This window comes from Colletotrichum lupini, chromosome 5, assembly GCF_023278565.1.
Source record: "Colletotrichum lupini chromosome 5, complete sequence".
Taxonomy (NCBI): Eukaryota; Fungi; Ascomycota; class Sordariomycetes; order Glomerellales; family Glomerellaceae; genus Colletotrichum; species Colletotrichum lupini.
Window position 1 is genome coordinate 5,617,035 of NC_064678.1, and position 23,513 is coordinate 5,640,547.

Genomic DNA, 23,513 nt, shown 5'->3' on the forward strand with positions numbered 1-23,513 from the left:
CTAAAATGAATGTACAGCCCGGTGATGGCTGAGATGTTATGGCCCCTACTATGATGACCATTTGACGTCCGAACTTGGAGCTCTGCTTCGCCGCTTGTTGGCCATACTCGTCGGTAGCACAGGTGACGCAGCCGGTGCTGACACGGCTGATGTGTTTCTGCTGAGGTTCTCTTTATTCGACAGGGAACTCTCGGATCTGATTAAGGGGGGTTGCCCAGATGCGCTGCTGGGTCTTGCAAACGAGTGACGAGGCAACCTGCTCTTGCCCGAGGATGGCCCTGTAGGCATGCTTGACGACATCTCGCCGCTGACCCGCCTGGGAATGCTTGTGGCACCATCCCTGCTCCTGGGGCGGTACAAGATGGCCTCGCGCTCCTGAACAGCGGTCCTTCTCGGGCTCGCGGCCACTTCAATATACGCGCCTCCCGACCCTGGTGGTATTTGTGAAAGCCGATGATGGCGGGACTGGGATTGCGTCGGTGTGGCAGGCATCGACATGGCATGATGAAGTCCGGGCGGGGTATATGATGATTTCCGTCTGGGTCCGGACCCCGAGCGCCGGGAGGCTACCGATCCAGAGGAGCCCTTTCTCTCCGAGGGCATATCATAAAGTTCGCTCTCGTTGTGCGACTTGACAAGTTCAGACGCGAGGTTGCGAACCAGCACAGCAGTGTCCTTGTCGGCCAGCATTTGGATCGTATCAAACAGAGACCTAACTTGCTTGACGTTCAAGGAGCTGCTTCCGTTGCCCATGCCCAGCATCTCTGGCTCGCATGCGTCCATAATGTTGCGGACGAGACGTAGTAAATTCAGTCGTACAACGGCCTTTTTGTGGCCTAGTCTCTGGCCGATGCCGGCAAACATCTCCGGCTTGGCCAGTGAGCCTGATATCGAGGGGCTCAAGCGCAGGAGCTTCAATAGGGGCTCCAATAGGTTGGCATCGAAAGAGTTGAGCTTGTTGGTGTGGAAACAGGCAACGATTGCGTCTGTAAACTTGCCGTCGAGCAAGTGGCTCTCGACCTTTGCCGTTTCTTCCTGAAGCCATATAAAAATTGCATCCAGCGCCGTAACCTGCCAGTATTGGTCGGCCAACAGCGAGACGTAAAAGTCCAGCCCCTTATTCTGCCAGAGGTATCTGCGACCCTTGCTTCCCGAGTGGGCCATGTCGCATAGTATGGGCAACGCGAACTCCTTTGGTGGCCGATCTGTGTTCATGATCTTCATGAGCAAAGGAATGATGCCACCAACAGCAGCGTCCTCCTGCCGCTCCTTACTCAGACGGCAGAGGTTGAACAGGGTGTTGAGGACCTGATTGGAGATCTCTCGGAAATGCTGGTGTCCCCTCTTCATGCTGTAGCCAAGAACGTCAATCAAAAACTCAATGGCGTCAGCTGTGTGCAGCGTTTCTATCGTCGTAGACAGCATGGAAAGGTTTTTGATAAACTTCAGCATTGTGATCTGATGATTTGGTGTCATTCGTCGCAAATCCTTCAAAACGCCTGTGGAGCTGTTAGTAATGAGACATCGCTTCATCTAACACAAGACTTACTCTTCAACACTTGCCGATCAGCGACAACCTCCTTGACATAGTTCTCAGCTTGAGAAAATAGGTAAAAGATATTGACGATTCGGCCCTCTATCAGTTCGGAAAGCTCATCTTCTCCCTCCTCATCGAGGACTCTGTGGAGTACCAGAGCAAGAGGATAGAGAATCTTGCTTCTCGAAAAGATTCTGCAAAAGTCGTTCTTCGGTGTGGGGCCCTGAAGCTCAAAGACGTTCCAGATGCCATTGACGCCGATCAAGACTAGATCCCGAGCATCGTCAAAGTCTTCGTCGAGGAACTCGACTAGGACATTCAAACCACCAGCACTGACGAACATTTGCAAGGTCAACGTGGACGTCTGGTACATTTGCCGAACAAACGCTGCTGCTTCGAGTCTAATTTCGTTGGAATATTGCCGGGCAGAGAATTTTGTAATGATTGGAATGCCACCGACGAAGCAGAGGTTTTCCTGGATCTCGACATCGTCCAAAATAATCTATCAACAAATTAGCATGGTGCCCACTTACGCGACAAGGAGAAAGCTACGTACAGTGTTGACGACCTTCAAGAGAGACAGAATCATCTGCTGCCTGCTCTTAACTGTACACGGCTCGAGAAGCTCCAAAATCGGCAAGAGGCCATGAGCACTAAGGATGAGATCTTTGATCTCGGTGTTCTCCCAAAGCAGGGCGAGCTACATACGTCAGTAAGACGCCTCTCGGGGCACAGACAGAGTGGACCTACCAAGTCTTCAGATAGCTCGCACAGCTTTTCCTCGCCTTCCGAGGTTTTCAAAGACCGCACGAGCTCTTCCACCTTTCCCGCCAGCCTGGCGTGTCTGTCCCTGGCAATATTTGCTTCCAGATCCATTTCGTCCCACCCTGGGTCCATTGAAGCAAAAGGGTCATCCTCGTCCTCGTCGTCTCCGAGCCATGAGTTGTTGGAATACTTGGATAACACCATGAGGCCGCCATCTTCTGAGCCCCTGTCACTCTCCTCCCTCTCTGTGACTGCATCTTCTGGGCCGAAAATGTCGGAGAAATCTTCGTCGCCTTCGTCCTCGGCAAATTTTTGAATCTCAATCGATGATCTCGTCCTTCGCATGGGCCGATCTGGCAAAACTGAGGGCCGCAGCTTCGCGCTAGGCGGCCTTCTCGAGCTTCCTGGAACGGGCGATTGTGTCGAACGAGGCAGGCTCGTGAGATCTGAAGGGTGGAATAGTTGAGGAGAGTCGACCTTTTTGATAAAAGGGTTGAGTCCACCATCGTTGAAATCGTTTTCCATGAACAAATCCGAGTAGTCTTCTGTGTTCTGCTCTCTGAAGGCCAGATCTGGAGGAGCTGGTATCTCAAACTTGCTGGGGCCTAGCTGCGGCTTGACAGGAGATTTAGGACGAGACGGGTTTCTCGCATGGCCAGCCTTTCGCGGACTTTTCTTGGGCGGAGATTGCTGCTTCATCGGCTCTGGGTACTTGTCGCTCTTCTTGCGAGGTGTCGGACGAATTGTCTGTTCCTGGAAGTCGAAATCTGTAAATTGCCCCGGCCCCTTGATAGTCAACAGTTCCCCTTCAAAGTCGTCATCGTAACTTTCCGAGTCGTTGCGAGCATCCGTAAGCGAAGCGAATGCTTTTAGCTTATCTGCGGAGAGCAATCCGCCAAAGTTGTCCTGCGGCTTCAAATGAGGCAAGTGCAGTGCGCTCGGTGAAATGGCCGTCGCGAAGTCGTTGTCCCAATTGTCGTCATCTACTAGCAAGTCAATATGCCGTCTTCGATCAGACTTAAACCACACCAAAATGATTGCTTACCAGCAAGCTCTGGAGACCTGAAGGCTTCAGGTGTTCGTCTCGGTTTCGCGAGAGCCAGAGGTCCTTTGGGCTGAGTGATCAGGCTCGGTCGTAGTGGTTCGTTGGCACTGTATCTCGACCCGGGATGACCTTGCATCCCGGGAACCCCGCTGTCGGAACCGGTGGACGCCCTAAGTGAGCTTTCGGACGATTTGAGAGCCTTATTCCACTGTTTCACTTCCTCCACGGCTTGACTGAAATTAGCTGGCGCCTTGGAAACGGGGGCATCGCTTCTTCGGCATCCGATGATCCACGCGTGTCGTAAAAGTTTTCGCGCTGTGACTCTTAGGTTCGGATCTTTCTGGAAGCACTGCATCAAAAAGTCGCGAGACGCCTACGTCGTGTTAGTCATAGGTGCCCCAGGCGTAGAATAGGGGGGGCGCGGGGCGCAAACCGGTGAAATGCCCTCAGGCAATGGCGGATGGTCATCGTTGACAATGGCAAAAAGCGCGGGCATAGCCGCAAGGTTATGGTACGGCGGCCTGCCCTGCAACAACTCAATGACCGTGCAGCCAACACTCCAGATATCAGACGCAGGGCTGGCGCCGGAAAGTTGAATGATTTCTGGTGCCATCCAGTAGGGGGTACCAACGACCTGTGCTTCCTTGTCTTGCCCGCCTGCGAGTGTGCTTGTCGAAACTCCAAAGTCTGCGAGCTTGACTTTGCCGTCCTTGGTGGTGAGGATGTTGGCACCTTTGATGTCTCGGTGGATAACACCCTGATCGTGAAGATATTGCAATCCTTGCAGAACCTGTGTTGTGTAGACGCCGACCAAGTTCTCGGGGAATTTGCCATATGACTTGCATATTGAGTGCAGAGAGCCATTCTCACAGTACCTGAGCCAACATATCAGCCATGATCGGATGAAGTCAGAAACCGGAGCTTGACCTACTCGAGAATGATGTTGAGACAGTCTGCCGATTTGACGAAGCCAATGTACTTGACAATGTTGTCGTGCTACAAGCACTATTAGCTCAAAAGACCCTGTATAGTTTCTTGAGTCGGAAGCACCTACATGCAAGTTCTTCAAAAGATCGATTTCAGACTAGGTAGGACAAGGTCAGTCTCGGCATCCCACCGACAAGGCAAGCGAGTGAGGGGCAGAGTATACCTCAATCATGCGCAACTCGCTCTTGGGCAGATCAGCGAGCTTAATCTGCTTGACGGCAACAGCCTCGCCCGTTCCCCAATTGAAAGCCTTGTAGACGGATCCAAAGGCTCCCTTGCCGAGACATTCTCCCAGACGCTGTATCGAGAAACTGGTCAGCTTTTGCGGCCTTCAAGCATAGTTTCTCTTCGCCCCAATCTCCCCTTCTCTCTCTCTCTTGGACGAGTCCTCAGAGCCGGGTATACGCACATAATCCTTCAAACCCGGGTCTTGCAGCGCGGAGCTCTCTCTTGGGCCCTGTTTTTCCTTTCGCGGTGTTCCTGAACTCCTCTCGGGGGAGGCAACCACGGCGGCTCTGCCGTTTACATGGTACTGACGCTCGACAGAGGACGAGGCCGACGACGGCGGCGAGGGATTGGGCATGGTGGTCGGCGGACGGGAAGCTTGGCGCAATCACCAGGCTGATATCTCGTAGTCGGGGGTTTCGAGGGTGTCGGCATGAACCGTCGCAAAGCAGAAGCGACTCCGTATAGGAAGGACCTGGCCTTTTCGAAAGAAGGGAAGCCGAGCGAAAGGATCGATCGCGAGTTCAAGCGAGCGGCGGTTACGGCAAAAGTGAGGGCGCGCTGCACATTGCCCGGCAGCAGGACGGCATGCCAGTCGGATGCAGTTCGGGGCACGTTATTCTCGGTTCGTTGGGCTCCGTTCTTCTTTGGCGCTTGCGGTCGAATAGTCGTTTAGACCACGAAAATGTCGGTGGGCATGCGGCGGGTGAGGAGAGAGAGAAAGCCAGTCGAACGAGGGCGGTGGTGACGTGAGGGCGGGCGCGCAACTGGTGGGAGTGATTTCCCCAGACGCGGGAAGGCCTAGACTGGTGCGAAATGACGGCAGCGAAAACACACAAAGAAAACAATCGTGGGTGTCGTAGGCTACCCTTGGGAGGTTGCAAAGGCCAGCCAGCTAGTGCCTCCGCTCCGCGATTCGGTAGGGCAGGCAGAGGGGCAAAGGAATTGGGTTTGCCGTCTGCTGTCGGGTTTCCACGTCGTCGTCGCTGCAGTCGTCAACGACAGCCGGTCGATCGGGTCAGAGGCGGTCGGTCTGCCGGTCGGGAGCGGTGGAGGGGTTTGGGGTGCAAAGGTCGAGTAAATGAGCGGACGGGGAATTGGGCGGCGGGCGGGCGGCGAAGTCGTCGGGTGGGTGGTGGGTTGGTCTGGCAGATGTGATGTCGGAGGGGTTCCCGGGGTGTGGGAGGGACGATGTGGACATCAACAGACAAATAGAAGGGAAGGAGGGAAAAAAACCACCTCACACGAGACAAATGTCAGCACAGCACTTTCTGAGCTGAAGCTGGAGCTTTTGGGGGAAATGATGTATTTTGTGAGAGGTGATGTGTGAGTCTAGGATTAGGTAGTTTTACACATACAACGCGCGCACATCATGCACACAAACACATCAGGTACAGGCGCCTGGGCCAGAACAAATGGTGAGGTACGGGACGGGAGAGCGAGATGAGAGCTGCCCGGAGAAATTCGACTTGCTGGTGCTGACGCGCGCAACCGCATTTGGCTCTCTCCAAGGCACTTCGCTGTACAAGTGTGGGAAGGGATGGTGGAAACGTCAGGTCGGGTCAGGCCAGGTCCAGTAGGAGTGGCACTGGGCGTGTGCCATCACTGGTCAGGTAGCCGCAGGGCAGCGATGCACCCGGTATCTTACCACTATCCATTCAGGCACAATGTTCCTTAAGGTAACTGATTAACGGCTCCAGGTCCCGTCACTATCACAAACACCACCTCGCCATTACTTACGGTATTATCACAATCACCCATCCCCGGGAAAAGCAGATCGATGCAGTGTGATGGCATGTCTTGGCTGCTTCTAGGATTACATATTTCCCAACTGGCCCTTGTCCACAATTTGAGCCCGGGTGCCATCGGTGCTGAGGAGCAGGCGGGGGGCCCTTGGAAGGTGGGACACCTCAAGAGACTTGCCCTGGGCAGTCCGGCACGCTTCCATTCCTACCTCTCGCGCTAGCAACGCTAGAAGCTCTCGCACGTCGCCCCAGGGCTCCGCCAGCGCGCTAACACGCACCCGACCTGAACTGGAAACAACCAAAGGAACGTTCCGAGCTGAGCTTCAACCTTCTTCCTCTCTCATCGTCACCTCGCCTTGGCCATTTATGAACGACATAGTAAGGTAATGAACATGAGTGGACCTAGCTCAATTCCTCGGCTGTTGACTCTGAACTTTCATGGTTTCTTGCTTCTCCATGGTCAATGCGCTCCATGTCTATCCGTACCTTGCCACCGTCTTACACAGACAGCTAACATTTTATCCAGTGCCTGATCTTCCCCAGATATGGCACGCGCCTACGAGATAGATACCTTGCATTCTTGAGCCCCCCCCCTTCAGATGATTTACAATCTATAAACAGTAAAATACAGGAACCCAGACTACCAGCATTGTTTTGTGAGAACCGCTCTTCGCCGTGGTAACGGCGTGACAGTGTCTCGTCTAGACAGATCAACAATTCCCGTTGCGGTAATACGGATACCTACCCCTACCTTCCCCCATGTCAGCGACAGGGCCACCAACTCCCCCTCTCATTACCTTACCTTACCTGACGTCGTTTTTTCTAAATTTCTCGTGGAATCTACTCCGTAGTAATCATCACACACTCTTCTCGTTTGGTATTCGTACGAATACTGCCCCATCCAAGCGCTTATGAGAACTCGCCTACCAGACAAGGACAAAAGAATGACACTAACCGCGCTCGCTCAATACATCCACACACACACACACACACACACACACCCAAGGGCTGAGGTTAAGGTGATCAGCGCGGGAACAAAACACACTAAGGCACGCCGCCGCCTTCGTCGTGACATGTGAGTGGCCAGTCCCAGCGAACCCGTGCCGAGCCGCGAACGTCTGCACCAGATCCCAAGAACCACGACTCTTTTTCTTTCACGATCCCATCCTTACCAAAGTTGATTTGCGTCATCATCCTTGAATTGGTCATCCGTACGGGATGTCTCCCTTCAATGCTCCAAGATCTAATCTCATCCCGTCTCATCTCATCTCAACTGCCCAAGCACGCTGCCAATATTATCCCAAACAAGCATCCAAATAACACAACGCGGAGTCTTCCATATTGGGTCACAAAATGCATTCCCCAAACCCCCTCCCCGCTCTGGAGTCAAGAAATAAATAGACTCCCATATTCCGTAGATCCGTAGATCCACCAGCCGGATGACCGAAAAGAGAAAACAGCAGAGACACGAACATACCCCTCGCGGTCTCACTTTCTCGACTGAGACATGGGGAGATCACTTCTTGAACCCCCCTCCATCTTACGGTATTCACATCCAATGTTACAAAGCATACCACGACACGTCAATCAACTAAACACAAGAACTCTTCGGGAAGATCATATGACCAACGGCCACTCCATTTTGTCTTGATGGTTCTCGCCTCAAGAATAGTATAGATCCTGTGGATCTGGATCTGTCCCGTCACGCTTCCATCACGATACACGTATTATACAGATGGCCCGCCCAGATACCTGCATGGCGCCCGTTGAAAACCCAACAGTGACCCTGACCACCGCCCATGGCAGATCCTATAAGCCCCTTATAAGCCCCTTGTACTCCAAACATCATGCCTTGGGAAGCTTCTTCTAGTTCCCAGGCTTTTCGCTTTTTTCGTTTCAAACGTGGAAAAAAAGATCATGCATAGTCCCGCCTTCTTCAAGATTCCTCAGGCAGAGTCCGGGAAAGCCCGGCACCTGCCCACCACTCGTCGGGAATGTCTTGCCGCCGCGCAAGATGCCGTACAATCTCCTGCATGCCCTCCAGCGCGTTGTCGTTGGACGATTCGGTGCGGCTCGGGGGCCCTGCGTCACCGTCGCCATCCCCTTGGCCGCCTGCATCGCGGGACTCCTCGCTTGAATCTCTGACAATGTGGTCGAGCAGCTCCGGTAGCGGGGTGGGATCGCGAGTTGCGATCCTGTAGTGGCGAGCGAGCTCCAGTCGCCGACGGCTTCGCATCTCTTCGATATCGCGGCTACTCATAGCCCTCATAGCCCCGTCTCCCCGAACAAAGGATATTCTGCTGGGATCATTCGCATCCAAGTCGGCGACAAACCGCCGGTGTCTGGACGGGTAGTTCATCGTCCAGTGATCGGGCCAGCCCCTTCCCATGTGCAAGTCTTCATGGCCCTCACTATCCGAGTTTTCAAGTCCTGATTCGCAAGGTTGCTCAGTAGACTCCTCAGCCCTTTCGGGTCTGTCTACAGACGTGCGAGATGATGCGCCGGCGCTCTGTGATTGCGATGCAGAAGCAGACGCAGACGCCGAAGCAGAGGCGAAAGACGACCCAGCGCTTGGAGGCTGCGGGTCCGGCGTAAGAGTAGTCAACAGTGTGTCCCAGACGCCATCCTCATCAGGGCTGATGCTTCTGTTACGGTCGCCAAGGCCGTCTGCAAGAGAAGCCTCAATCAAGTGCCCAAAAGGACGAATTCGGCGTACCCGCCGCGATAAAGATGCGCGGTCTGGTTGCGATTCCAAGTCCGGTCTACGCATACGTCCCGCAAACCTGGCGGAAGTTGCATGCTCGGGACTGCGGTCGAAGCGTGCTGCAACTGGTGGGGCGGGCTACTTGGTATGTTAGTCAACAGCGTAATCCTAAGTCACAATCCGACAAAGCCTACCATTGACATGCGATCGAGCTGCGCCCGACGGAATCTCCGTCGTTCTCTGGGGTTGGCGTATGATGTTGAGCCCTCAAGCTGGGCCCGGTCTGGTTCCTGCCAATTGGCATCCTCTTCCCCGGTCGGGGGTGTGACGGTGACCCCGTTGGAGAGCCTGGGCATACGGTTCAATACCCATTCATCGCCGTACATGGAAATCAGACGAGCTTCACTGGGTTCATTGCTATCGGCTTGACGATTGCGTGCTTCGTTTACACGTTCGATGATTTCAGCAGCCGGATTGCGGCGCTCGGGCACCGGAGGTGTCGATCGCGAAGGGGGCGCAACATATGCCTCCGGAGGCGGAGGGTGGCCAGACTCGATCCATGGATACCGGGCGCGCGGGATAGGCTCGGGGCCGGGAGTGGGGTAGTTGTCGCGGAGGAGAGCGGCGCGACGGCGGAAGGGGCGCGTGTCGTCGCTTCGGCGGCTGCGGCGAATGGTAGAGCGAGGATGTCGAGTGGCTGCAGACTTGTCGCCGATTTGAGCGGGAACATCTGACTCGACGGGAGCGATGAACAATCTGCGGTTGGGAAAATGCGATGTTAGTGATCGGATGCGAGGCCAGGGTATGAAGCAGTCTGCATTCACCGCGACTGGATTGCAACTCGGCGGCGGCGGCGGGGACGACGACGACGTGGCTGAGGCAGTCTTTGAAGGCAGTCGACGAATCGCACACGAGAGTATGCGGAGGATTTATGATGAACGAGATGGATATAGATGGAGGCATTGGAGTGGAAGCGATTGCGATTACGCGATGCGACTGGGCAGGCCGAGATTGAGCCAGCGTCCCACAGGCCAGGCGCAAAGGCAAAGGCAATGCAGCGCGACCAGGAAAGCCGCAGGGGTAGGCGAGAAACTTACGGGAGGCCCATTTTGACCGACTAATGACGCGCGCCCGACGAATGAATTCAAAGGCAGCGGGGATGATAGGTCGGTGGCGCAAAGTTTCGACTTGATCGCAAGATGGCAAGATTGATGCGATTGTGGTCGTGATGAGAGTGATGGACGATGGGGCCGCGGTACCGTGTTTCGCGATGGATTCGCGATGGAATTGGCGAGTTGCGCGAAGCGGAAATGGCTTTTCTTCGTGGGGCGGATAGGCGGGAAGGCGGGAGCGAGGATTGCCTGGGGACTTTTGGACTTAGGTTGGGGTATGTATTAGGTCAGGTCAGTGAATGACGGGGACGGGGCCACTGGGACTGGACGTGGATTGACGGTCAAGAAGGAAATGGAGCGAGACGAGGACGGGAGTCGGGAGGGGGGGTAAAAGGCAGAAAGGCTCCGGGACAATTAAAAAACGAAAAAAAAGGAACAGGAAGGAAAATGGGAAAAGCGCGGGTCTTTGGGGAATAGCCGCTTTACTTCTTTTTTGTGAGTGGCTGGCCACGCCATACCTCCCCGGTCGCAGTCGCAGTCACGGAGTTCTGGCTGTCTGCGTCTTTCTCTTTCCCCCCTGTGGCGCGGCTTCATCAAGCAAGTCATCTTTAGCCAATCACGGGGGCTTCCCATTTCATGGTCACTGGTCCGTGGTGAGCCTGCCACTCACTCCTGCCTTCCATTATCTGCATGCCTACCTCCGATTGAAGTGTGGCTGGAGCGGCACTTGCCAACTTCCATTGGATCCAATGCATTTCGATTCGGAATACGTACCTGCCTTGGCTCCTGCTCAGGTACGTATTCCTGGCATTGCCGTTCCAGCAGGAACCCTGCCCAGCGCACCTGCTCAGGTTGAGCTTCGTTCCCGCTGCGTGCCTGCCTGCACCTAACGGCACCCGCTCCGTTAACGTTCAGGATCAGATGTAAATGGAAGATCTGGAATGCTCAGTAACATTCACTCGCTGACATCGTTCGGCGCCTGTCACGACTCTCATGATCAAAGACCTATCGTTCCCACAGACTTGGAGTGACTCACTTCTGAGGGGTTAGAAAAGCAACAACCAGCTGCTGCCGGGCTACGAAGTCCGAACAGCCCTATGCGAAAAGTGTCCGTCGGATCCAGAGCCGAAACCGAGATACGGATCGGCCGTTGGTGATCCTCCGGGCTTTAACATCCGGATACTGCCATCACTCCGTCATCTTCCGTTCCACCAAGTCCAAGACCTCGCTGGGGTAAAGGACAGACATCATGGCAATGAAAGGCATCAGCCTAGGCCTGCACCGCATCTCGCGGGCCCTCGAAGGTGTCCCCCAGAAATGGGATGCTATTCATGTCGCCGGCACAAACGGCAAAGGCACCACTTGCACGTACCTATCAGCCCTGTGCAAATCTTTTGGCATCTCAAACGGCCTCTTCACCTCCCCTTACCTAATAGAGCCGCGCGACGCCATCAAGATCAATGGCACGCCCGTGGCCCAAGACGTCTACGCCGACGTCAACCGCAAGATCATCGCCGACGACCAGGCTCGCCTATCACAGGATGCCGCCCAGGAAGCCCTCAGCCTCTTTGAGGTGACCACCCTCATCGCCTTTGGCGTCTTCAGCCGCGCTGATGTGCAGATGGGCATCGTCGAGGTCGGTCTCGGCGGCCGCCTCGACTCCACAAACGCCCTCTGCCGCAAGAGCGTCACCGTCATCACAAAGATCGGCCTCGACCACCAGGCCTTCCTTGGCAACACCTTGCCCGAGATCGCCAAGGAAAAGGCCGGCATCATGATGGCCGGCGTTCCGTGTGTCGTCGACGGCAGCAACCCGCCCGAGGTCCTCGAGGTCTTCCGGCAACATGCCGCCAGCGTCTCGGCGCCGCTGCACCTCACCACGCGCCAGCCCGGTCTGCTCGAGGCTCTGTACGACTCGGAGCTAATGCCGCATCAGGCGCAGAACATGGCGTGCGCCATTGCGGCTTTCCAACTCGCCTACCCGCACCTTAATCTTTCTGTGGAAAAGGCCCTGCCGATTCTGAAGGACGTCAGTCACCTGGGGAGGCTATCGTGGTTAAACGTCGAGGCGAAGCATCCGTCGCGGGAGGAAAAGCCCATCCTCATCGACGGTGCTCACAACCCACAGTCAGCCGAGACATTGTCCGCATACGTCGAGCGACGTCTGCGAGAAGCCGGTAAGCCTGTGACGTGGATCGTGTCGGTATCGAAGCAGGACGGAAAGGATGCCGGCGGTATGCTGCGCACGCTGCTCAGACCCGGAGACAACGTCGCCTGCGTGGGCTTTTCTCGGCGGGAGACGATGCCCTGGGTCGAGCCTTTGCCGCTTCAGACCTTGAGGGAGATGGCCTCGAACGCGGGCGCCAAAGAGGTGTTTGAAAGCAAAGATGGTCTCGAAGAGGCTACGAGATGGGCTGTTGAGACCGCCAAAGATGGCCCGGTTGTCTTGACGGGGAGTCTCTACCTGGTTGGTGACGCATATAGAATCTTGTCGTGAGCAGTCACGGGATAATCAAAAGTAATTATGAATTCGCAACCTCATGAGTACAATGTACATCATGGATTTTCAATGCGTTTAGAGTTTCATGTAATAACACGCCAACAATGGCGACGGCTTCATAGCACAAGGTAATAGTATTGAATACCTTGCAATCCTTGATACCTATGCAATGGAGACGGGAAGTCTCAACTTTCACCGCCACAACATCACATGATCCACAATCTAATGCACATCAAATCCCAATCCTCAAAACACACCAGCACCCTCCCATCACACATATCGAGGAGATGTATTACTAAGAGGGGAGCACAGCAAAAGGATCGAAGCCATGACATCAACAGCAGCACCAACCAACCTCATCGTCGTCTGCTGCCACGGCGTCTGGACCGGCGGCCCCACCAACGGCCGCGCCGAGTCCGAGTGGCTCATCGCCGACTTCCAGACCGGCGAGACCCCGACGTTTATCGAGCACATCAAGGCCGGGCTGACGGCGCTGCGGGACGGGTACCCGGCTTCCGCGCTCGTGTTTTCGGGGTACGTAACTGTAGATGCAGCCAAACCCCGACCTTTCCTTGTACTACCTCCAGCGATTGCCTACCTTGTCTTAAAGTAATGATTTGTTTCTGCTCGAGTATTGGCAGTGTCATTGCTCACGCTCGTTATCATTTCGTGACTTGCCGTTCCCACGCATCTTTGTTTTATTCTTTGCCGCAGCAACATTTTGTAAACATGAAGAAAACTACCAAGTATCAAGACTAACGACTCGTTCGATTATAAAGAGGTCCGACACGCAAAGAAACACGCCTCTCCGAAGCAGAATCCTACGCCAACCTCGCCGCCGCAAACGCCTACTTTGGCATCCTCCCTCCCCCCTCGTCTTCCTCTCCTACTTGCCCCTCCTCCTCCTCATCATCATCACCTCCCATAACATCCCTCATCCACACCGACACCCTCGCTCTAGACTCCTACCACAACATCCTCCACTCCCTCCTCCTCTTCCGCCGCCTCTACGCAACCTACCCTCGGACCCTCACAGTCGTAAGCCACGCCTTCAAGAGGCCGCGCATCCTCGACGGCCACTGCGCTGCCATAGGGTTTCCGTTGGATCGGGTGAGGTATGTCGGGATCGATCCGCCGGGGATGAAGGGGGCTGCTGGTGCTGCTGGCTCGGTCAGCACAACCGGCGCCCCCGAGGCGGAGACTGATGGAGAGGACGACGGCAACGACGGTGTTGGTAATGGTTTCAAAGCAGGAGCCATCGCGGGCGTAAAGCACGCCGCGGACGAGTGGACGGTTGACCCGCACGGCGTGGGCCCGAGTCTAGCGGGCAAGAGGAGGGCGAGGAATCCGTGGGGTTTGGAAGATCTCCTTTTCGCGAGCGAGGAGGAGAGGAGACAGAGTGGTCTCGTCACTAGGATCGTAAACGGGCACGAGGCGCTCGTGGAAGATGCAAAGAGGCCGTGGGCTTAGAAGTTATGTATACACACACAGTTATATACCTACGTATACACATATTCAACACCTGTCTTCAACCTCCTTGACCACTCCCTCTGGTCAGTATTACTCTGCCGCCAGTGCCTCAAATCTTCGACTTCTCACCAGCCCCAGCCCCCGCGCCTCCGGCATCCTTCCCGGCAACAGCATCAACCAAAAACCTGACCGAATCCTCCACCATCCCCTCGCTAAACGCGTGCCCGACCCCCTCGTACACCTTATTCTCGACCTCGACGCCCGCGTCACGATACCACGTCCCCGTCGCAGCCGTCAAGAACTCCAAAAACGGCGCAGACATGGCGTATGGGACGAGCTTATCCTCGCCGCCGGAGCAGACCAGGAATTTCTTACCGCGCAGGCGTAGGCCGTCCAGGACGCCGCGGAGACGCTTCCGCTCTTCGGCATTGTCTTCGGTGGTGAGACTGTCCGGGGTTGGGACGGCACCGGTGCCAAACAGGATGCCCTTCGGATCGTGGCGCAGACAAGAGGCCACGAGGACGGGCGGGAAGTCTCTGCTACCCAGGAACGAGGCGCCGTTGTCTTGCGCGGAAAAGGTTGCCAGCTTGGATAACCTTGCCCGGTCCGACAAGAGAGCTGTTTGTTTTCCATCACATCGAATCAGCCCGGTCTCTTCCCTTCTCACCACTCACCTCTCAAAACAACGTATCTCCCCGTCCCCAGGAAGAGAAAGACGAGGAAGAAGAAGAAAAGACTCACCCATATAATCAGGACACCCAATAATCACGACCCCAGCCTCAACCCTCTCCTCCCTCAACATAGTCTGCCACGCACTATGCCCGCCCAAACTCACCCCGAGCACGAGATGCTGATCAATCCCCCACCCCTCCGCCGCCTCCCCATCCCTCTGCCCCAGCTCCATCTTCACGTACCCCTCCACGACGTCCAGAAGCCCCTTGGTATCCGCCACCATACCCGAGACCATCCCCCACATGTCCAGCGCGTGCGTCTTGTTCCCCTCGCGCCAGCTGTCCCTCGCCGTCGCCGACGCCGTCCTGGTGCCGTGGTTCTGCTGGTCAAACGCCACGGCGATGAGGGCTCTGCCGCCGCCGCCAGACACAGAAGATGACGACGACGAAGAAGACGTCTCCTCCCACCGGGAAATCACACGGCTCGCGATATCCTCCATATCCTCCTTGGCCCGCAACCGCGGGTGATGAAGCCACAGACACGACGCCGCCGACGGCCGCTTCTCGCGCGCGACGAGCTCCTCGAGACCGTAGACGTCGCATAAGAGGCCAGACATGTGGATCGTCGTCCTGGAGACGGCGGGCGGCGGGGTGGACGCCCGCATCGGGTTGTGCGTCGCTGCCATGGCTACTGTTGGGGGGATGCAACGACGTTTGCCGTTACCTACAGCAGTGTGCCGAGTCAACTTTGAAATGGGACAAGTCTAATATTATGGGACCGGATATTTCCAAAGAGAAAACGACGTTGAGAGACCACCGAGAGAAGTGGAGGTTGTGTGGGATGGAGAGGTGTAAGTGAGAGAGGAGGTGAGGTTGGAGTTGCCGAGGCCCCAGAAAAGACGGAGTCGCAACGGAGCGAGCGCAACGTCAAAGTGGATGCGCCCGGTGGTTATGGCCCAGCGGCCTGCAGCCCGTCCGAACCTCAACTCTGATCATGTAGAGACTTAACTTGCATCAGGAACCATCAGGCGCAGGTCACCAACAATGAACATATTTCCAAGACCATCGATTTTAAAGATGAGTTTCCTAATGTGGGTAGTTTGGAAAAGCCCGGGCACCGGCAGTGCTCTCAAGCAATAATCGTCAAAATTCCCTTTGGCTATTCAGCCGAGTCCGTAAGTAAAAGAATCGCCGTTCGAGCATGCAGACTTCCACCCCTTAAACGCCGTATTTCTGTGCCTGTCCTATCCCCTTTCCGTGCCCTTAGCCCGTGTGTCATTACGACCTATGTACGTTGATCGATCAGTTTTATTGTTTACCTGCCTAGGCAGACTGCACTCATTAAATCCTGATAACATGGAGTAAGCCCCCATGTCATCGAGAAGCAGATGTTGTCGAATTATTCCGCAAGTGTTAGTAACCTCGCTCTCAATCCATCTTCCAGTGATTTGTCAGACCACCATCGTGATCCTCGTTGCCCAAGTACAACTCAATTGCGTACAGGGTCATTGTTGCTGCTACGTTCGTCCAGCGCCAGACGTTGCCGCCGGGGTCACCTCCTCTCAGTGTCCATCCATCTGGCCCATCGTTTGTTGAGAAGTGTTGCAGAAGCAAGCTTGTGTACATGGCAATGAGAATCGAAGGCGAGAAGTAGGTGATAATCCCAAGGAGCCAGTTGGCAGCGTCTGATTCTTCCAGAGTCGGTTCCTCCATGAGAGCCCTGGCTCCCGATTCACGGACGGCAGGAATAATGCGTGTAGCGCAGTAAAAGACAAGAAGTCGGAAGGCGAGCGAAATGATGACAGAAGGCGTAATGGTCTGGAACGCCGCGTAGAGAAGACTGAGAGACGAGTGGACGGCATGGGGAAGGGAGCCGAGCATGTGGAGCAGAGTCGAGTAAGACGCCATGATAATCGGAGGCAAGGGTGGGAAGTCGGGCTGTGAGGACTGGTGTTGATCCGCCTCGGTGGACTCCGAGGGGAGGTAATCGGTGAAGATCTGGTAGACGCAGAGGACGACGTATGCGAAAAGCAGGGACGACTCGATAGGGTTGCCGCGCCCGCTGCCAATTCCATACGCGCCCAGGAAGAAGGCTGAAGTCATGGTGACACCGATCAAGATGGCATCTGAGTTGTCAATCCAAGGGAAGTGGGCGACACGCCAGAGAAAGTAAACGGCGCTCGCAAGCACGCTGCCAGAGATAACGAGCAGGATAATCTGTCAAAGCCATCAGTAAGTCTCGCAAAAATTCAAAGTATGCGATCCGGATGTGTGAGACTAGGACACGGCCAGACTGTCCGTGAACGGGCTTGGGTCTCACAGAGTCGGGGGCACAGGAGAGGGGTTCCACGTACAATCCAAGTGTCGCTTCGTCCTCTGTTGACGAGCCATTTGGTGATCTGTCCGGCAGCTTGAATGACAAGGAGCGTGCAGAATCCCTCGAGAAGCTGGAAGACGGGACTTGAGTACCTCAACGTCTTATCCCAACCGCCCAAGGTTATGGTCTCAATAACACCACCCTCGCCAAATACCCATTCGCCCCATGACGTCGACTTGGAAGTGGTGATGCCTTGCAGTGTCCGCTCCACCCAGTTGGTAGCTCCAGCGTCGACGGCGAAGCGGCTGAGGGCCCAGATCAAAAGTCCGGGAATGACGACCCACTGGGAGAGGCGAAGGATGACGGATATGGCCCAGCGAACGCGCGACTTTGCGGGGGTGACGACGGCGATGGTCGAGTAGACAAAGTAGAAGGCGGAGAGGGCAAGACTGTAGGCCAGTCCACTGTCCCTACCGCCGACATCAAAGGCGACAGGTATGGAGAGGACTATGCTCAGCAGGAAGATGGCACTGGCGACGATTCGGAGGAACCACCACATCGGCGCGACGAGCTGGCTTGCTGGAGCCGCGCCGACAGAGGGGTATGTTTCTGGCGATGACCGGCCACTTTGGACGGCAGGTCGGCGTGGTCGCGAACGGTCGAGGGAAGCGACAAAGAGAGGCGCTCGTAAATGTCGTCGCAGACTTGGAGAGGGCCGAGCTAAGTTTGGTGGTGGGGAGCACGCGAGACGGTGAGGGGACCGTAGATGGTGTTTGTATAGTATCAGAGCAAAGTTGGATCGTCTCGTCTCGCTGGTCGATGGCAGGAACTCGGCAGGAGTAAGGTATTCAGAGGATATCGACGGATGCTGTTGCGAAATATGGCATGCAGACAACTCAAAGCAGAGGAGGTGCGAAGTCGGTGCAAAGTCCGGCGGTCGGGAAAGAAAGCTGGGTGATAGAAGCAGAATGTGCCAACCTGCCGGTAGATTTTTGGGCGAGGTGGCAGGAAGCGGACCGCAAGTGGGAGCTTGGGCTTATCGTTAAAGGCGGTTCTGCTCGCCTACCTTCTTATCTTCACGTGGCGTTACCTGCTAAGATGCCATCTCTACTTAGGTACCGTACCTTAGGTACCTTAAGCACTTTAAGCCTATGAGCGGTGAAGCTGCAGCTCGTAGGATGATGTGACAAGGCCCAAGCTTCCCCTTCTCATCTCTGGTTCTCTATTTAATCCTGTTTAATTCTGTTTCTCTCCGACCTTGGTTGCAATAACCAGAAGAAAACGGTGACGGCGTTGCATTTCCACTTGCTGTGGCAGGCAGAAGTGAGACATCATGATCTGCAAGACATAAGGCCACAGACTGCACGCAACACCTCACATGCACAAAGAGTTGAGCAGAGGAACCAGCCGTCACCACATGGAACACACTAAAAATCACAAGTAAATTCATCAGTGGGTGTCTCCTCAGGTCGCGTGCCCCTATCGCGCAGACGTACTCAGCCCTCAAGGTAGGTTAAGGTAGCTACGCAGGTCCAGTCCGTCCCATCCCATCTTTCCCCGAGCCCTGGAATCCCAGCAGGATCCGACGAGAGGACCCAGGGCCTGACAAGCTGACAAGTTCTTGGAATTAACCGTATTATTGCAGCGGTTATTGCAGCGTTGCAGAGGCGCCCTGCAGCTAAACGGCCGGCCTCCACTTGGGTAGGTGCTGGTGCCATTCTAGCCCCCTCTGGTGCCATCCCTGCCCTGGTCCCTTTTGCTTCTGTCTCCATCTGCCAAAACCTGAACTTGTGAGCTCGACTTATCTGCATGTGACAGCCAATCACGGGAACCCCCCCTTCAATGCCATGGTACCAATGTCTCTACCTCAACCTCTCTCAACTGGTCATCATGATGTGCAGAAGCTACTGCAAGTCACACGAACGTTTTGAAGACCATTTTCATCCTTCAGCGTCAACTCAACATGTCTACATGAAGCTTGCCAGGCCTTTTGGTCTTGGTTCATCTTATCTTGCCGTGCCTCAAAGCGGGGTTCCCGATACAACAGCGGGCAGGCAGTGGGCAACGCACTCTCAATCCAGCTCAGTCGACGAGACTATGGTTGGACCTGCTGCGCAAATGATCATAGTTACAGCCCAAGTTTTACCTTGATGTTTCTCTTGAATCAACTGCCTATATCTATTCGAGCCCTTCGCCTCTGAAATCCAGCCAACCATTGAACAGTTGTTCTTTGGACTTGGATGCAACTTGAGTTGAATTCAATATTACATTTCCCCATTCTTAGGGTTTACTATGAACGACAACATACCAAGGCTAGTTATTGTATTGTCAAGAAGGGTTTGGTGCCTAAAATGTCGAATAATATTGAAGGTAGACCTAGTAAGTTTAGACCAGTTCTTATTCCGAGTAGCTGATGATGAGACTTAGGTAGCAGACTTGACTGCCTGGCTCTCGACCCTTACGCCGCCGATCGCGGCGAGATACATTCTCCATTGTGCCGGGCCATAAAACCAAGCATTGCTGGTCACACAAAGACGCGTGCTTCGGGAGCATTGTTTCTTCAATCGCTAGTCCCTTGTGTGATCATCCATGCCTAAAGCAGCTCGTGTGACTCTAGTTTTGACGACTATCTATTATCTACATGCAACGTAGCCAGACATCGTCTACCCAGACTTCCTTCTCTGTGCCACAAAAGCCGATGTCAGACCAATGCTATTTAGCAGAGGCAAGGCAGATGGATGGTCTGATAATTGCTGCAGTTCCTGCCAGTTGGCACATCACTTCCGGTCTGCAGATAGAGTTGCCAATAGCTTGTATCCAGCTGACACACCAAGAAATTCAGCTCTGTCAGGTGTTAGTAGGTATCATCTCTGTCCAGTTTGAATATCCGTGGTGAACGAGGGAACTACATACGTCGTCCCCAGCTACTACTCTGGGTAGTGATGATAGTATCACCCTCGAGCCCCCACGCGCTGGTGCCGGAGGCGTTGCTCAACGAAAGAGTCTTGTACGACGTAGCATCGCCGCCAATGTTGAGATACGAGCTCGAGTTGGCGCTCTGGATGGTTCCCGCAATATTGAAGAATTCTGCCGACGCCTCAGGCCCCAGAACGGGGATCGACTTGTCTTTTGGGTAGGCTTGGAGGTACAGGTGGTAGACGGGATCGGTCACGCCCCTGATCTTCTCTGGCTTGGCGAGAACGATGCCGGCGAGGGATGCCAGGGACGTGGCGAGTAGGACGAAGCGCATGTTTTTGGCTTTTGAAACGTTGCTCTTTGGATTGTAGATGATGCTTCTTGAGGATTTGCGATTTTGCAGAGGCTGATCACCGAGACGTCAAGACTTCGAGTGCCAAAACTGTCATGATGCCAAGTTCCCTTCTGTTAAGTGCTTCTTATGTTGAACCGTTACAACCCCTCTTGCGGTCCATCTCCCTCCGAAGACCTGCTCGATGAGCAGAAATCTATGGCTATACGGCAGTTTGTATATGACGGGTAAATGAAAAGGAGCAAGGACGGCACGTTGAACGAGCCAATCTAGTGCGCCAATGTAACGATGCCACCATATAAGAGCACTATGTCTCTGACGGCCCGCGGCAATCCTGTCCGATTAAGTTGGCACGGAGAAAAAAAAGAAGAAAACGTGGGGTTCGCTTCGGCATAAAGCCTCCGTCCCTTTGTCAAACACCACGGACCTCTGTCTCGAGTCTTGACTTTGGACAACCAGGCGGGAGGCGATGTTCTTCATTCATGCTCTTTGCTCATAGAGCACGCAGAAAACACGCATTGCGCGGATGAATCGGGCGTGTAACGTGAGATATCTGTACCCGACGGGATAAGACCACGCAAGGTACAGAGCGAAAGGTGAGTGCATGGTTGATCCCATCTTATCACGGCATCAAAGCTGTCGAAGACTCGACACGACAGAATGGGTGTACGAATAGGTACACAAAGAAAGAAGCTGGTCAAGTGATGCACTGCGATATCGTCGCCATTGGCTTCTCGTAGGCGACGAAAACGCAACTTACAGCTTCGTGGTACCTCGAAAACTTGCGAGATGGAGCATGGCCATCATCGTTGATCTACGGATCAACTTAGCTTGGATGGTTGCACGGCATGGAAAAAGTCGAGATGCGCAACCAAACACAAGCTTGACAGGGGCCATCTTACCCTGAGGCTTGAGTGGAGGGGAAGGGGAAGGGGAAGGGGAAGAAGTGTGGTGTGTGGGGATTCAATGGAGGATTTGGATTTCCCCAAATCTCCCCCAAGGGCCCCCAACAACGTCCCAAGAAAAAAAACCAGAGAAAATTTCAGCAATCCCTTGCTCATCCCGGCCAGCTGGAGAGAGCTTTGCCAAAGCCTATCTTTACTGAGTAGGTAATGCAGGCAGGTGAGGGAGTACGGATAGGTGGGAGATGCAGCCAGAAACCGTAAACCACATGTTCCGAACGATTGGCCACAGCGGGGCAAGGCAAGGGGACCCCTTGAGCCCTTCCATTTTCATTCCAGCATCCACCCCCACTGCTATCCACTGCGCCACACCTCAAGTTGCAGAAACCTGAGAGAACAGATGGAAAGCAGAGAGCAGAAAGCAGAAATGCGGTACCTGGAGAGGCGACCTTGTTACACCGCTTGACCGCTTCGGAACACGCCCCCCAGGGCCCAGGGCCCAGGTACCTCTCCATACCCCTAACTTCTAACAGCCCGCCATCAGGAGATTTGCCATTTTCGAGGCATGATCTTTCTCCCACCAACACTCCATTTCCTGTTGCGCAAAGGGGGAAACACATAAGACTTTTTGTTTTCGTCTCTTTTTCCTCATTGACAAGTGCGCTCGGTGGAAAACTCTCGTTTCTTCGCGGACAACCTCTTTCTTCTCGAGACCTTGCCATTTCTTTTTATAAATTAAATGTCCCAGAGCCGGTGATTCGACACTCGTTCTCTTTTCGCCCCTCCCCTCTATCTCTCTATCGGTCAGGACAGATCGATATTGGCCTTTTTTTTCCCTCTTCGATACAACTGTTCGCGCGCGCCATACCTCAACACGACACCCACAAACAAGCACCACCACCACCACCCTCAGACACCGCAGCACAATGGCTTCGTCCGCTGCCTCGACCGTGACGCAGCCGTCCAAGCGCAAGTCCGCCGCCGGTAAGCTGACGACCGATGCGCCGACCGAGACCCCCAAAGAGAAGGACTTCTTCTGGACCTACACCGAGGAACCGCACCGAACTCGCCGACTGGCCATCATCAAGGCTCACCCGGAGGTATGTCCTTTCACCAAACGACACAACCTTCCACATGTCTCCTTTCTCCCACTCCACAAACCGCAATGCTCTATAACAGTGGCCAATATCTCCTCTGTAAAATGTTCAATGGCTAACAACCGCATCACCAGGTCACCAAGCTCTGCGGGCCGGAGCCCCTGACAAAGTACGTCGTCGCCGGCGTCGTCGCCATGCAAATCTTCTGGGCCTGGTACCTCCGCGACACCTCCTTCTTCTCCTGGAAGTTCTGGCTCGTCGGCTACGTCTTCGGCGCCACCGCCAACCAGAACCTCTTCCTCGCCATCCACGAAATCTCCCACAACCTCGCCTTCCGCTCCCCGCTCGCCAACCGCCTGTTCGCCATCTTTGCCAACCTGCCCATCGGCGTGCCCTACAGCGCTTCCTTCCGTGTAAGTCTCTGAAAGCCTCCATTGTTCAAGAAGAAGAACGGAGAAGGACAATCACTGACATTCGTACCCTCCAGCCCTACCACCTGACGCACCACAAGTCCCTCGGCGTCGACGGCCTCGACACCGACCTCCCCACCGCCCTCGAAGTCGTCTTCTTCGACTCCATCCTCGGCAAGGCCTTCTTCTGCACCTTCCAAATCTTCTTCTACGCCGTCCGCCCGACCCTCGTCTACAGCGTCCCCTTCACCTGGGTCCACTACCTCAACATCGCCGTCCAGCTCGCCTTCGACTACGCCCTCTACTCGGCCTTTGGCTTCAACACCATCCTCTACTTCCTCCTCTCCTCCTTCCTCGCCGGCTCCCTCCACCCGCTCGCCGGCCACTTCATCGCGGAGCACTACGTCTACGAGACCGTCACCCCCGCCCAGCGCGACGCCGCCAACAACATCCCCGTCCCCGAGACCTTCTCCTACTACGGCCCCCTCAACTTCCTGACCTACAACGTCGGCCTGCACAACGAGCACCACGACTTCCCCGCCGTCCCCTGGACCCGCCTGCCCAAGCTCCGCGCCATCGCCAGCGAGTTCTACGACGGGCTGCCCCGCCACGAGAGCTGGACCTATGTCATTTGGCGCTTCATCCTCGACCCCAACGTCGGCATCACCTCCCGCGTCAAGAGGAAGCAGGGCGGTCGCAAGGTTGGCGGCGGTGCCGTGGCCCACTGGACGCGTGAGGATATTGAGGCATGAGGAGGG

General features: G+C 55.0%; 7 protein-coding genes across 7 annotated transcripts; 3 read left to right on the forward strand and 4 right to left on the reverse strand.

The window, feature by feature from the left end:
• Positions 1 to 48: 48 nt before the first annotated feature.
• CLUP02_11083 (uncharacterized protein) lies at positions 49 to 4,917 on the reverse strand (the record flags this gene model as incomplete). The annotated part of the gene is made up of 9 exons (XM_049290051.1): positions 49 to 1,499; positions 1,550 to 2,039; positions 2,094 to 2,237; positions 2,288 to 3,285; positions 3,348 to 3,555; positions 3,781 to 4,185; positions 4,402 to 4,431; positions 4,498 to 4,632; positions 4,744 to 4,917. 9 exons carry the CDS (start codon positions 4,915 to 4,917, stop codon positions 49 to 51), a joined length of 4,035 nt encoding a protein of 1,344 aa, XP_049147196.1.
• A 1,437-nt stretch (positions 4,918 to 6,354) lies between these two features.
• Positions 6,355 to 7,899, forward strand: CLUP02_11084 (uncharacterized protein; the record flags this gene model as incomplete). The annotated part of the gene is made up of 5 exons (XM_049290052.1): positions 6,355 to 6,459; positions 6,557 to 6,687; positions 7,311 to 7,323; positions 7,392 to 7,649; positions 7,723 to 7,899. The coding sequence occupies 5 exons, from the start codon at positions 6,355 to 6,357 to the stop codon at positions 7,897 to 7,899; spliced, it is 684 nt and encodes a 227-aa protein (XP_049147197.1).
• Positions 7,900 to 8,240: 341 nt separating this feature from the next.
• On the reverse strand, positions 8,241 to 10,116 carry CLUP02_11085 (uncharacterized protein; the record flags this gene model as incomplete). The annotated part of the gene is made up of 3 exons (XM_049290053.1): positions 8,241 to 9,146; positions 9,203 to 9,764; positions 10,106 to 10,116. 3 exons carry the CDS (start codon positions 10,114 to 10,116, stop codon positions 8,241 to 8,243), a joined length of 1,479 nt encoding a protein of 492 aa, XP_049147198.1.
• A 1,259-nt stretch (positions 10,117 to 11,375) lies between these two features.
• Positions 11,376 to 14,090, forward strand: CLUP02_11086 (uncharacterized protein; the record flags this gene model as incomplete). Its single annotated transcript, XM_049290054.1, has 3 exons — positions 11,376 to 12,591; positions 12,881 to 13,154; positions 13,400 to 14,090. The coding sequence occupies 3 exons, from the start codon at positions 11,376 to 11,378 to the stop codon at positions 14,088 to 14,090; spliced, it is 2,181 nt and encodes a 726-aa protein (XP_049147199.1).
• A 109-nt stretch (positions 14,091 to 14,199) lies between these two features.
• Positions 14,200 to 15,447, reverse strand: CLUP02_11087 (uncharacterized protein; the record flags this gene model as incomplete). The annotated part of the gene is made up of 2 exons (XM_049290055.1): positions 14,200 to 14,708; positions 14,832 to 15,447. The coding sequence occupies 2 exons, from the start codon at positions 15,445 to 15,447 to the stop codon at positions 14,200 to 14,202; spliced, it is 1,125 nt and encodes a 374-aa protein (XP_049147200.1).
• A 742-nt stretch (positions 15,448 to 16,189) lies between these two features.
• Positions 16,190 to 21,153, reverse strand: CLUP02_11088 (uncharacterized protein; the record flags this gene model as incomplete). The annotated part of the gene is made up of 16 exons (XM_049290056.1): positions 16,190 to 16,978; positions 17,040 to 17,069; positions 17,116 to 18,107; positions 18,336 to 18,386; positions 18,457 to 18,505; positions 18,605 to 18,883; positions 18,945 to 18,959; positions 19,003 to 19,173; positions 19,541 to 19,598; positions 19,746 to 19,840; positions 19,909 to 19,922; positions 19,992 to 20,400; positions 20,491 to 20,680; positions 20,774 to 20,791; positions 20,851 to 21,039; positions 21,107 to 21,153. 16 exons carry the CDS (start codon positions 21,151 to 21,153, stop codon positions 16,190 to 16,192), a joined length of 3,396 nt encoding a protein of 1,131 aa, XP_049147201.1.
• A 159-nt stretch (positions 21,154 to 21,312) lies between these two features.
• Positions 21,313 to 23,507, forward strand: CLUP02_11089 (fatty acid desaturase; the record flags this gene model as incomplete). Its single annotated transcript, XM_049290057.1, has 5 exons — positions 21,313 to 21,360; positions 21,627 to 21,751; positions 22,141 to 22,348; positions 22,480 to 22,758; positions 22,833 to 23,507. The coding sequence occupies 5 exons, from the start codon at positions 21,313 to 21,315 to the stop codon at positions 23,505 to 23,507; spliced, it is 1,335 nt and encodes a 444-aa protein (XP_049147202.1).
• Positions 23,508 to 23,513: the final 6 nt, after the last annotated feature.